General features: G+C 35.6%; 1 protein-coding gene across 4 annotated transcripts in view; it reads right to left on the bottom strand.

Moving 5' to 3' along the window:
- Positions 1-14466, bottom strand: part of Nrx-1 (Neurexin 1) — a 479218-nt gene that overhangs the window by 38524 nt on the left and 426228 nt on the right. For 2 of the 4 annotated variants that reach the window (XM_067105690.1, XM_067105692.1), the window contains exons 7-9: positions 5509-5661; positions 3652-3702; positions 94-201 (exon numbers count right to left, since the gene is read on the bottom strand). In XM_067105690.1, coding sequence (XP_066961791.1) covers positions 94-201; positions 3652-3702; positions 5509-5661 — 312 coding nt within the window. The remainder of the gene's footprint in view (positions 1-93; positions 202-3651; positions 3703-5508; positions 5662-14466) is intronic. The other 2 variants (XM_067105691.1, XM_067105693.1) reach the window with 1 other exon arrangement.

Here is a 14466-nt window from a genome sequence, read left to right as displayed (position 1 = left end):
CAGAATTCAGGAAGGGCATTCTCGATGGCAATCACCCGAATGCTTGCATTACGTTAAGCATGTTCATGGCCCCTGCGTGACTGACCCACTAACCTGAGAGGACACGGATCCTGAATTAAACATGAGGAGTCCGTTGGCTTCCGTCGTCCGCATCTTGAAGCTGATGGAGCCCTGGCGAGGCGCCTCCCACGAAGGCAGCACCTGAGGGGACACCACAAGACGTTACGAAGGGCGGGAAAGAAAAAAGGAAAAACTATTCTCAGCTTGTGTGACCTTACCAAAGAATGAATAATGAAAAATACAGTTAGCTTTAACTTGGGTTCTGAAAATGGAGGGCAGGTGAATAAAAAAAAAAAAAAAAAGCTGTCGGGCATTGGATCAGATTGGGAGAGGCTGTAACCCCTGTAACCTTTGCATCTACAGAGCGTGAAATTGTTTTTAGAAATGATTTGCTTCCAAGTGGCACGTCTACGTAATTCGTCTGGGATTACAATGGGAGGGATTAATGTCGGCAAATACCTACTATTTACGAGGGAAATGAGTCTATGCTTCGTAAAGGAAAAAAATGAGTTATACTTCATAAAAGAAAAATGAGCTAAACCTCGTAAAAAGATATTAGTTATATCTCGTAAAATGAAAATGCAGCGGTGCTAATTATTGTGACTAATTAAATTACTCATTACTAATATGGCTGTAATAGCTCATATTTTAATCGGTATCAGCTGGTACCAGCCCAACATAAAATGCTTTTGATAAAACAAAATAAAATTTCTCATTATACTGTACATTATGAATATTTATTTGCATAACAGCGCAAATGTATAATTTCTTCTACAAGGGATATCATAACAAACCTCGTTATGATAACAGGTTTAAAGCTGAGAGTAAAATGAGACGAAAGTTTTACAAGTGAAAAATAAATCTTGTTTAGTGGGCAAATAGAAGCTTGGAAACAATAAAAGCATAAGTAGATAAGATATGGCCGAATTCAAATATATTTTATAATTTTTTTTAACTAAAATCAAAATTTATTTCACTGATAATCAGTGATGACAAAAACAAATATAAAAAAAACTGACTGTGAATATTATGACCTCATAAAGGCACTTCATTGTATGGTAATGTAAAAACAATCTGAATCTACGTACATGATTGGAAAAACATAATACTTCACTTTTAATTCACGGTGCGAAAAATTACACACAGAACAACATCAAAATCTGTATACACTTTTTTTTTTCTTGGTATTTTCACATCGTCATGATTATTAGAACCACACAACATCAGTCAGTGAACTGTCTATGGCCTTATTAGGAATGAGATCCGTTTGTCTTTATAACAACAAACACTAAGACAGCGAACAAATGAAAACATTTAAAAAGAAGAGTTCAAGCACATCGACACATCAAAGGCTCTAAAGAGGGTTGTTAAGTTTTAAGGGCAGAACGACTCAACAGAAGACCAAGTGCTGATGGTGATGTTAAGTGGTGCTGTTCAACAAGGCAGGAGGAGGTGCAGTAAATAGGTTGGTTTGGTGCTGAGTGCTCAAATGCTGTGTGCAACAGAGGGGACAGTTGATCACAAGAGGATGGTATAGGACCACTGCACTGTGCTGTATCTTTAGGTAGGGTTGTCGGGGCGGGGGGAGGAGAAGGGGGTAGTGGGTGTCATTCGACGTAGTCTGAACGGTGAGTCATTCAGCTACGGGGCCTACTGTTTAGCGTGGATTCTGAACAACGTCCCATTCAAGTATAGACTACCTGAGCAGTGAGTCATTCAGCTACGGGAGGACTACTGATTTGCGTGGAGTCTGATCCACGTCCCATTCAAGTAGTAGACTGCGTGCGAGTTCAGACTAATAACCTAAATTCTCCCAGACAGTGATCATTTCTCTGGGTATGAGTGCCTTTTTTCGACCTCAAACTCACTGGCTGTGGGCACATTCAGAGATGGGAAAAAAGGTTCTAGAGACATAATGCAGTGAGAGGCACTGGGTATGGCGTACAGGTTCTGGCTCTGGGGGCATCCGGAAGACAAGGTTGAGTTGGGGAAGAAAACAGTACAATATAAAAACTAGACCACGCTGCAGAAGGCAGCCGACATTTATGCTCGTACAACTTACATTTTCGAATCGAATTACACATATACTGACAACAATACCGTATTAAGAAGATTTGACGTGATGTTTACTAAGTCACTGAACATAATAAAGGGGGATATTGTTATTAGAATTGATATTTTATTGCTTCTCAGATGAGTGATCATGAAGTAACAATAATCATTGCAGTATAATTGCTAATGATATTCTTGACCACGAGGATGCGAAAGAGAACAGCAAATGTTAATATCGTTAATTTTTTTATTTCTATATTCACAATAATCCTGTTAAATATCGCAGAAATAATACACCTACAAGCTATTTCCATGAAAATGGCAAATGTTAAAAACTGTGGTTGTTACAATACCAAGACTATTCTTCAAATTCATCATCAAATGCTTATTGTACTCTTCATTATTTCTCCATTTTTTTTCTTTCATATCACGCCGAGATAAAAAGACAATGTACTGACTTACAACTACCTAAATAAAAGATAACTTTCTCTAACAGATAAATAAAAAAGTATGAAATGGGATTTTTTCCCAGAAGGAAAAAAAAAAAAAAAGTGAACCAGGAACATGTAAACCTTGGAAAACAAGAGGGTGGTACTGTAAATCATCAGCCGGGCTTACTACTGTACAGCCTCTCTATTCACTGACTCCAAATTAGTGATTAGGAAACACCTGAAAGAGTTTGGATTAGTGTATGATTTAACAAAAGCCAAACCCAACAGTTCTGAAAAGAAGACAAAAGCAGATTAGAAGAGAGAGAGAGAGAGAGAGAGAGAGAGAGAGAGAGAGAGAGAGAGAGAGAGAGAGAGAGAGAGAGAGAGAGAGAGAGGGGTAAGGTGCACTGTAATAGCAATAGTGGGGTCTGTGGACACATTCCTTGAACAGCGGTGCTCTGAAGCCTTCAGCAGAGAGAGAGAGAGAGAGAGAGAGAGAGAGAGAGAGAGAGAGAGAGAGAGAGAGAGAGAGAGAGAAATTTTTAGTTACGAGCCAACTCTTAAGGGCAAACGAGGGGGTTTGAGCCGGTAGCATTGAAAGGGAAGGGGAAAGGGAAGAACTAAAGAGATAAACGTGAAATACAGTCACGAACCGGATGGCTGGTGAAACAGTTACATGCAAATTTTAGTCTGAAGGGAATTCGCTCACTAAGTTCATGGCTGATAAATCAGATATCTCATGTTAGTTTGGACCCTGCAAAGCCTCACTATCAAAGTCTTTACAATAATTAAAATGTAAAGTAACAGTAATTAGTAACTGTATCCTCAGACCATCCTGCAGGTGAAGTTATAGCTTATAGACAGAAATGTGGAGGAGTCAGCTGATTCAAGGGACATGGATTGCCAGGTTCTAGTTCAGAGCCACTATAGTATGATGTGAATGTTTGCATGAACTGTCATTACAAGCCAGCTGACTTCATCCACGTTTCGTTAATCTCCAGATTCTCTTCATGCACATGGAACAATCGTTCGCTGTAGTTTTAGAAGTAGAGGTTGTTATTATCGAAGAAGCATTAATTTGTTTCGTTCTTTGTAAATAAGAGCTTACCAATACGGCGTCTGGGCGGGTAAACTTGACAACGCCATTCTCGGGGCCATCCTGTGAGAGGGTGTGGTTAGCACACTTGAATTTTGGGACCTGAACGTCATTTTCTCTTTCTCATGAACAGACACAAAACTTCAAATTGCGTACATGACACAAACATAGAACAGTGTTCATAAAGGACAAGATATTTGTAATAATAAGTGTATAAAATGTGATACTGCAGAAACAAGAGGCATTTCATGTTGCATACATAAGGAGTTAGCTACATAATTTCGCTATCATTTCTGATACTGGGCCAATATAACTCATAATTCATGGGTTTTTGCCATAGCTTCTGAGTATTATACAAAAGTGAAAAAGATGCCTGAAATAAAATGCATGGGCATTCATTCATACACTTTACAGATGATTAGACAAGGGACGATTACAAGTAATCTGACGAGACGATGAAAAAAAGGTGTTAACAAATTATTCTTTCTAAAATTGCAGTATAACTGCAGTATGTGCACGCATACAGACATATCCGCACAAAGGCGCACCATACACCACATACAAATATATGTATATATATAAATGTATATGTATATATATAAGTGTATATATATATATGATACAGCGACATACATAAGTATGCATTTGAATGTATGCATAGTTCTAAAGTTGCATGTATAAATGTCAATCAGATACTAGGATTTTGAGTTAAAGACGTGAAAGGAACGACTGATGATGATCTTGAAAGCGCTGAGCCCACATCACTCGAGGCAAGAAGTTGCAGTGCTGTCGCAACTCTCGGCATTGGATTGTTAAGAATACTACGGCATAATATGAAAGGCAAACAAACCTTAAATGCGACACAGCACAGAGAAGGCGTAAAGAACAACAAATTAGCATAACATACTATAAATAAATAAATCAACTGATAAATCTTACTAAAACAAACCCCTATGTGCAAACAGATATATTTATTTCCTTCTGTAACGCATAGTCTACTGGTAACGAGCCTTGGTTGAACAACAAAAATCTTTAGTACTATCGGCAAATGAAATGACAAACAACCTTACATATTGCGACCATAGTTAATAGGCCAGGAACTAGTTAATAAAATATAAAAAAAAACAATTATTTAAACGGATGTAGAGCAATATGATACAGAAACCAGGAAGTAAGAGCACACATTTAACATTAAAGAGAGAATTTCAGCGCATAATAGTATGTTGAGCGGGAGGGCAAAATTATGCCAAAGGGAAGATATAAAAAGGGTTTTTAATGGTTAAGTGAATTAGTCTAGATTCTCATTCAAAACGAGAATCTTAAAAGGCCTGCTTAATCGAATGGACTATAAGTGGATGTTATTTCTTACTAAAAAATTCTATCTGAATATCTTTATGTGTTAGGTTATGTAAACATATTTAGTTTCAGATACTTTGTATGATATTTACGCATAAATTTTCACATATACACTTACACACTAGCACACTCATTACAACATACATACGAGCATTCATAGACACGTACACAGAATAAAACTCATGTAGGTTTATCTACTGAGCATTTTCATGTGTCAAAATAATAAAACTGTGTGTGTGTATATATATATATATATATATATATATATATATATATATATATATATATATATATATATATATATATATATATATATATACATACATAATAATAAACTTCATTAAAGTTGAATGATATGCCGATATAAACATCCTGTTGTAACAAGTACTAAGATATACATAAAAATAAACATGAATCCCTTTTCCGGATATTCCTCAATATTTGGCAGTAACCTCAATAACAATAACAACAAAACCAATAACAAAAGGAAAGCAAGAGAGTTGTTCTCCTCACCAGGTAGGACTCCTGTGTAGTGAAGGACACGGGGTCTCCTGCTTCGACCTCCAGGCACATGAAGTCGAGCTTTCCTGAAACGTGGAGCAGCGGATTTCCTTCCCTCGCCATCCGGATCAGATCCAGCCGCACTGAGTCTGCGCGGTACTCCACCTGGATAAGGATCGAGTAGTTAAGACATTAGTAAATGAATTATTAGTACATTAGAAAATGAATTTAATTAATAAGTGAACAAATAAAAGCTATTAAAATTGTTTCAGTGCACAAAGTAATCAAGAACACATTTCATTTGCGTGTGCTAATGCGTACGGTATTCCACCCGGATAGAGATCAAGTAGTTAAGAAATCAGTAATAAATAATATATAAATTTTATAATAAATTTACTTAATAAGTGAACCAATCTTAGTCGTTAAGGCTGTTTCAGTGCACTAAGTAATCAATAAAACGTTTCATTTGCGTGGGTTAATGCATACGGTACTCCACCTTGATGGGGATCAAGAAGTTAAGAAATTACTAAGCGAATTATTAGATACGAAATTCAATTAATAAGTGAACAAATATTAGCGTTAAAGTTGTTTCAGTGCACAAAGTGTCAGAAACACATATTTCATTTATGTGGATTAATGCATACTTTTTCCCCTTTTCATTTATTATTACTTTAAAGTAAGATGTACACTATTTGGGGATTAGTTGGAATATAAGATCTAGGCCAAAGGCCAAGCGCTGGGAACTATAAGGTTATCCAGGGCTGAAAGGGAAATGGAGAGTAAAGGAAGGCTTATAAGCGTAACAGGAGGAAAACCTCGTAGTTGCATTATGAATCGATTGTTAGGAGAGGGTGGAGGGTAAGATGGAAGAAAGAGAATATGAAAGGAGATACAGAAAAACGAATAAAAGCGGTTACAGCTAGGGGCCGAAGGGACTGCAAAGAAGCCTTAACTAATGCCTACAGTGCACCGCACGAAGTTCACTGACGGCAATACCCCCCTACGGGAACTGTTGCTTATGGATGCGTTTTTCTTTTGATCAGGTCAAAGACAACTGCAATATTCGGTGGAGTTTATGAAACCTACTCAACAAAACAACATCCGCTTGACAAAAGAGCCTCCACCTAGGTGACTGCATCTTCTAAAGCCTAATTCAGCTTCCCTTTAAAAGACACGAAACTAAATTCCCCAATAAATAAAATGTTAATATAATTCAATATAGCCCACCGAACACGCTACCAGACGACTAGCAGCACTAAAGAAATAAATCGAAAGGCCTATCTATGTTTTCGGAACACTCTGCAGAACTATTGTCGCCATCTGGATATTCGGAATTACGTCCTCTCAAGTTCCTCTGAGGGGGCGGGCACGTAGAAAGCTACGCGCCATCAGAGAAGCCGCATTTAAATGTACACACATAACGTCCCCTTCCGGCGGAAATATGATAATGTAAGCGAAGTGCAAGAGGAGGAGGAGGTGGTAACGGCGGGGAGGAGGAGGAGGAGGAGGAGGAGAGGAGGAGGAGGAGGAGGAGGAGGAGGAGGAGGAGGAGGAAGAATGATTCTGAAGTGTGAGGATGAGAAAAAGAAGAGGACGAGAGAGAGAGAGAGAGAGAGAGAGAGAGAGAGAGAGAGAGAGAGAGAGAGAGAGAGAGAGAGGTTCCCAGCCTCTTTTTTCCCACAGCGGCGTCGGCGGCGGCGGCGGACGCTCACAAGCTCAGAAGAATATGATGTTTAATGTGTACACAAATCGCTATGCAGCAGCCAAGGCTCCGAGAAAGGTAATATTTTCCTTCGCTTCTCCTAAAGACACTTCCCCTTTTCCTTTTTCCTTTTTCTTTTTTTTTTCTTAAACTTTCGACGCAGACACGGAAGGAAATATATGAAGGTTAAAAGGAAAATGAAACTGAGATAGAGGCTCCTGTCATAATATGACTTATGTATAGTGGTTAGTGTCGTGGCATGCCACTCAGATGTCCCGGGTTCGCGTCTCCCTCAGGGCGATGAAAAATCACTGGCACCGTATCATGTTCAGTTACCGTTGCAATGTGGTGGGAGGTTGAAACCAACATTCTTTGGAAGCTTGAATTTCAAGCCAATGGCCCTTGTGTGCTTGTTCCAAGTGAATAGGTTCATCTACTGATATAATAATAATATTACACACACACACACACACACACACATATATATATATATATATATATATATATATATATATATATATATATATATATATATATATATATATATATATATATATATATATATATATATATATATATATATATATGAGTGTGTGTAATATATATATATATATATATATATATATATATATATATATATATATATATATATATATATAATACATATATATATATATATATATACATACATACATATATACATACATAAACACATACTATATATATATATATATATATATATATATATATATATATATATATATATATATATATATATATATATATATATATATATATATATATATATATATTTTCTGTCTCATTATCACTGATGTAACAAGAGTAATATTTTCTAAGATATAATATTTTGCATTTAACTAAATACTGCAAAGTGGCTAATAACTTAATACAGTAATCGTATCGAGGTATATTATAGATTATTACTGAAAAATAATAATTCCTTGATAATGCATTCTCTATTATGTTAGTCATAACTACTTTTTTCTTCTATTCAATTTTAATTCGTGTTTTTCCCTTCTCTTGTCTCTGAATGACAGTCTGAATTTTTTTTATTTTATTTTCATGTTGGATATCTTTATCCCACTTCCATTTCCTTCTCCGATTCTATTTTGTATAATATATTTCATTTCCGTCTCTTCACGAGTTATTTGTGTTACATTCACCTTTTCCCGCCATGTTTCCTGCACTGTACCTTACTAGCTTTCCTGCATATCATGGCTTTTACGTAATTAATTAACTTTAGACATTTTTCACATTTCTTTACCTTACGGAGTTCGCACCTCTTTACATTACAACACACACAAACCCATATACTCGTATATGTATGCGTATAAATAGTGTGCTTTTGTGTATCTTTATATATGCTTCAATGCGCCGTATGTATTCAGTATAAACTATTGGCGCTGATATGGCTATGTGAGCATTCGTTGCTCAATTACTGTTCATATCGACATTGGCAAAAAGCTAAAACAAAATATAAAAGTTTTAAAGTAAACAAAATTCGTTAAAACCATTAAATTTAGCCGCGATATTTCCAGCAAATTTGGCCCGCTGTTATTCAACCCGTATATAAATATGGATAAAAAAATACATTCCAATTAGCAATAGAATTTTTCCATATGCCATGTGATTTTGAAAGTACGAACGGAAACAAACCTATATTGTTACGGCTGATGGCAGTGAATAGCTTTTTGCGAGCGATTATGGAGTGGGGCAGAAAATAATAATAATCGATATTTTTGAACGATGAGTGATGATAATATTTGGGTAAAATGCACGAGTATAAAAATTAATATGAAACTGGAAATAAATGTACTTTTACAATCTAGGTTACTTACCTACGATTCTAAATTTCTAAAAGCAGCATTTTACAGGCTCATGTTATTGCTCGTGTGTACTCATTCGTAAATCATTTCGTGAAATGTTAAAATACACACACACACACACCCACACCGGTAAATGGGGGGGGGGGGTATTATCCTCCCAGTATTAGGGCAAAAGAACGGCATGGCCTTGAGACTTCCAACTCCATCAGTTATGTATATGCAATGTATAAAAATATCAGGGCAACAGTATTGAATACAGCAAGTTCTGTACAGCCGCTTCCATGTATAATCAAGGCCACCGAAGACAGATCTATCTTTCGGTGGTCTCGGTATAATGCTGTATGACTCGCGGCCCATGAAATTTTAGCCACGGCCCGGTGGTGGCCTATCCTATATCGTTTCCAGAAGCACGATTATGGCTAAATTTAACCTTAAATAAAATATAAACTACTGAGGCAGGAGGGCTGCAATTTGGTATGTTTGATGACTGGAGGGTGGATGATCAACATACCAATTTGCAGCCCTCTAGCCTCAGCAGTTTTTAAGACCTGGGGGCGGACAGAAAAAGAGCGGACGGACAGACAAAACCGGCAAATAGTTTTCTTTTGCAGAAAACTAAAAACTAGAACTGTATCCATTACTACAGATCACTTACAGCTGTATCTTAGATTTCTAGGCAGAGTTTCTTTAAACATCTGCTTGATTACAATCAGGTCTCAGATTTGCTCAGGATCTAAGTGAGTGATAGTCACGCAAGTTTAGTAACAACTGCATTTTGCTCAGTTCGGAATTCTTGTTAATTTAACGAAGAATCATCCAAGTACTGACCTTATATATAGCTACAAAGTAATCCGTACAATAATGCTTATTAGTAACATCAGTTACAATAATAACGATTCGTTTGCCAAATAAAAGTATCTTCATATCGATATGGAGTTCCATAAATATATTTTATATAGTTAAAGTGTGCATATTACAATACGTATAACTAAATTGCCTTACCGGAAATCTAAGCATTGTCTATTTCGTTAACTTTTAATCTATAACAACAAAATTATTATTATTATATCATTGATCCTATTATCACGAGAGATGAAAATTGGAACCAGACAACATTAAAGAAGGTGAACAACTCTAATGAGGCAGAGACCAAGGGAACGAATTAAATTTTATCACATTTATGAAAATTTCAAATTTATGAAATTTCATCAAATTTATGAAATTTTATCAAAGGCGGCGAAGAGACAAAGCCAGGTTTCATCAACGGTCCAGCCACAACCGTCTAATTTTAATTGAGAACAGAGGCCCCCCTTTTTTTTTTATTTTACAAACCCCATTTGCCTCAGCGTAATGAACAGGACAAAATGTAATTCTCAGAGATAATACGGTCCTGGTCCAAATTCATTATGTATTAATTCCAATATTTGTGCATAATAGATACCGAAAAAGGGTGACTCGGTCAATATCTCTCCCTTCCTTCACGTCCCTCTCTCTGTCTCTGTCTCTGTCTGTCTTCTGTCTGTCTGTCTCTTACATATTTATATGAGCCCACATAAACGCACAAATGCATGTGAGCATTCGCAAAATTGCGTACTTATGCCGTATTGAGACTTGCTTTCTTTTTAAAAATGTATCTACTTCACTCACACACAAGAATGTGAAACTTATACACATCCACACACGACCATAGACTCACACAAACACTTTATACATACATGCATAAAGATACTATATATATATATATGTATATATATATATATGTATATATATATATATATATATATATATATATATATATATATATATATATATATACATACACACACTTGAAATGATTTATGTCTAAACACCATATATATATCTATATATATATATATATATATATATATATATATATATATATATATAACACAGTATATATCTATATTTACATATATATATATATATATATATATATATATATATATATATATATATATATATATATATATATATATGTGTGTGTGTGTGTGTGTGTGTGTGTGTGTATGGGCAGTGAATACTCACGTTCAAACATACACATTGAAAATGAAGCACAGTAAAAGGCGGAGTTGACTTTACATCCTCTTAAGCTAATGAGATGAATCATTATAATGATTCTAATATTCCGTCACAGCGTCCTGACCTTTCGCATACCAAACTAATGATGATGTTAATATATCATACACGTCTAAATCCTTTGGATTATCCAAGTTGTAATCCCACATTATCCTTAATGACGAGGTAAGTCCAAAAGTTTTTAGACATACATCATTTCAAGCATTGATGCAAACAGTAAACATCGTATGTATTTGCATCACTATACGGAGCCAGGTTCATAAAGGGCCTTGGCGCGTTCAGACGGTAATTGTTGCATAAAGAAAGCGGTAACGGTGACAAAATTGAAGCTGCTCATGTTCATGGTCGTTTGGAAGAGCCTTAATAAATAAGGGGACTTTAATTTTATACTAGTACAGAAAAAAAATTAGCCATTTGGTGAAAAGTTTGGCGGTAAGTTGTTAAAAAACGAACGCTCGTGAAAGCGCGTTAACGTGTTAGAAATTTCAACTTCCAACAGCATAACAAATTCTTGAGAGCCTTGGTGGGAATTATTGCAGAAATATGCCAAAAGATGCCAGAACAAATGTTCGTGTGAAACCTTTATCCGTCGTCGGCTTCTAGGTTTTAAGAACTTTGGAGCTACTCACTGTACATTCTATAAGGAAACCTAGGTTGTATAACTGAAGAAATTTAAATAAATACCTAAGAGTCCAAACGAATAAAGTTTTATTGTTGTGGTTTTAGATCTGAGTATTCTCCCAGTCGCCTTTATTTCAATAAATATCCCCAGTACGTAAGAATACACCATACCAAAGGCCTTGAAAAATGCTCCTAACCCTAATGATTTTTTTGCGTATCTACCAGAAAATTAGTTTAATAGTGTATATACCTTAAAACTTCTTGTTCCGGATCGGAGAAGTTAAGTCAATATCGCTTAGATTCTGATTCTGTTTTTTATTTTTGGCTTGACAGACTACCAAATACATTCTCGTATTTCTCTCTTAATTTACCCATTTACTCATCGATAAATTACGTCTCTTGCAGTACAAAGGAAAATAGTTTTCGTATCACTACGCTCTCTTGTAACGTTGTATAACAGTGTATTCATATTTTATAATAATAATCTGTTTATCCGTCCTTTCCCTTACATAAGAATACTAACTTACGCAGCAACCCTTATACACTTTTTTTTTATTTAAAAATAATTCTTTGTTTTTTTACGAATACTTCCGAGTAGCGTAGCTCCCTCTCCTCATTACGCCCGTCTGAGGAACGAAAAAATGAAAACTATATTTGGGGACCCCGTCTGCGTCTTGGCAATTACGGGCCCGGCGTTGCCTCCTTTATTTTGGGGTCTAATTTAAGCATTCCCATATATTTGAGGAAATTAGTCCCCCGGTTGAATCTGATGGAGGTCATTAGAATTACACGAACATTTGGGAACAAAAATCCCATTTTTAAACTCGCCGTGATATAAACTTCTCTTTGTCATGGACGTTAGTGGATTTCATTTCCTTGCTTGCCAGTTTTGCTTTTATATATATGTATATATATATATATATATATATATATATATATATATATATATATATATATATATATATATACATATATACATATATATACAGTATATATATATTTTTTCCTCATAAATGTTAATGAAATTATATGACCTCGGACGGTAAGAAATTTGAGCTTGTTTATATGGCTGCTTATGTAAATATTGGTAACGATAAAGGTAGTCTATAACTTCCTTTACAATGTTATTAACATATTCTTCTGGATGTTTATGTAAATAAAGGCAACATTAAGATGCACAATTTATTCAGCTGTTTAAACATAGTTTCTCTAACAACATCTGAGCGAAAACATATTTACTTCTAATCACACATGTTTGCGGAGTTCCTCGAATTTATGTCAATCTAAACATAAGCAGCACTAGCGCTAAATTACTTGGTCACTAAATGCAAAGGATTTTCCTTTATCACAATGTTCATCAAAATGCAACAGCTTAAAAAGTCAAGCATGAGTGTCTACCTGGATGTAGATGCAAAATATAACAACACTAAGCAATTCTATTATTTCTGTCGTCGTGTTTACGAAACTTTAGTTGCTTAAACAGTTATTCCAGCGCGTGTATTTAACCGGCCATGTCAGTTCGGACTAAAATAGTTAGTACTTCTATCGCAACGTTTATGAAAATGTAACAAATGTGGGTTTGTTGCTTATTTATGTAATCATGGCTCGTGATAAGTTTATTGATTAGTGTGTTAATGGGGCCATTATTTAATTCCAAGATCTGCAAGCTTCTTGGGAAAGGCTGTTTACAGTTTAGTCTAACAGGAAATCTGTTACATAATTGTATGAACAATGCCCAAGTCCTAAATGAATAAGGGTTATTATTGTTTTTGGATTCGCGTGGCTTAATGCCAGCATGGGGTCCTGTTTTTATGAAGCCCGTAGGGGATTAAGGTAAAAATTTGTTGTTTTAACAGCTGAACACACACATGTGTGATCAGGCTGGAAACGTGGCCTTGTTGTGATTTCTCTGGATGCGGGTTCGATCCCCGCTACCGGACATCAGAATTGCTTCATACGTCTTGCATTTAGAGCTAAGGCTTTGTAGTGACAAGAGTATCCGAAAAGTATGAAGAATTCGAGAAGTTAAGAGGGCATTGTGGCTATTACAATTACATACTTATCTGGTAAAACGTGATCAGCAGATTCTGTATGTGTATATATATATATATATATATATATATATATATATATATATATATATATATATATATATATATATATATATATATATATATATAAATATATATATATAAAGGGACTCATGATAGCTGCAAAGACAAAAAAAAATCAAAGTACAGCAGCGACTTCTTACAGTCTTTAATTTCTACTTCCGTATTCACGGGAGGTCCGGGTGGGCATGTGAATTAAGAGAACGAATCACCTTATGAATATTTAACCTGCTGAGCTGAAAGATTACGGCATCGAATTAAACCTCCCTAACGGGTTGGAAGGAATAAATAAATAGGGTCAAGAATATCCACGTGTTTGTCGCCTTTCCTGTACAGGTAATTTCCTCGTTATCAAGTGAATTCAGAAGTAAATTATATTTCTGACACATATGAGTTTTTTATCACTGAACATTAAATCTGGTTGTTTTTAGAGCAGCTCACTCTTGAGAGAGAGAGAGAGAGAGAGAGAGAGAGAGAGATTATCACTGAACATTACATCCGGTTCTTTTTAAAGCAGCTCACTCTTCTGAGAGAGAGAGAGAGAGAGAGAGAGAGAGAGAGAGAGAGAGAGAGAGAGAGAGAGATTTTCTTG

The sequence above is a fragment of the Macrobrachium rosenbergii genome, chromosome 6, assembly GCF_040412425.1.
Source record: "Macrobrachium rosenbergii isolate ZJJX-2024 chromosome 6, ASM4041242v1, whole genome shotgun sequence".
Taxonomy (NCBI): Eukaryota; Metazoa; Arthropoda; class Malacostraca; order Decapoda; family Palaemonidae; genus Macrobrachium; species Macrobrachium rosenbergii.
This window is presented reverse-complemented; position numbering and strand designations above follow the sequence as displayed.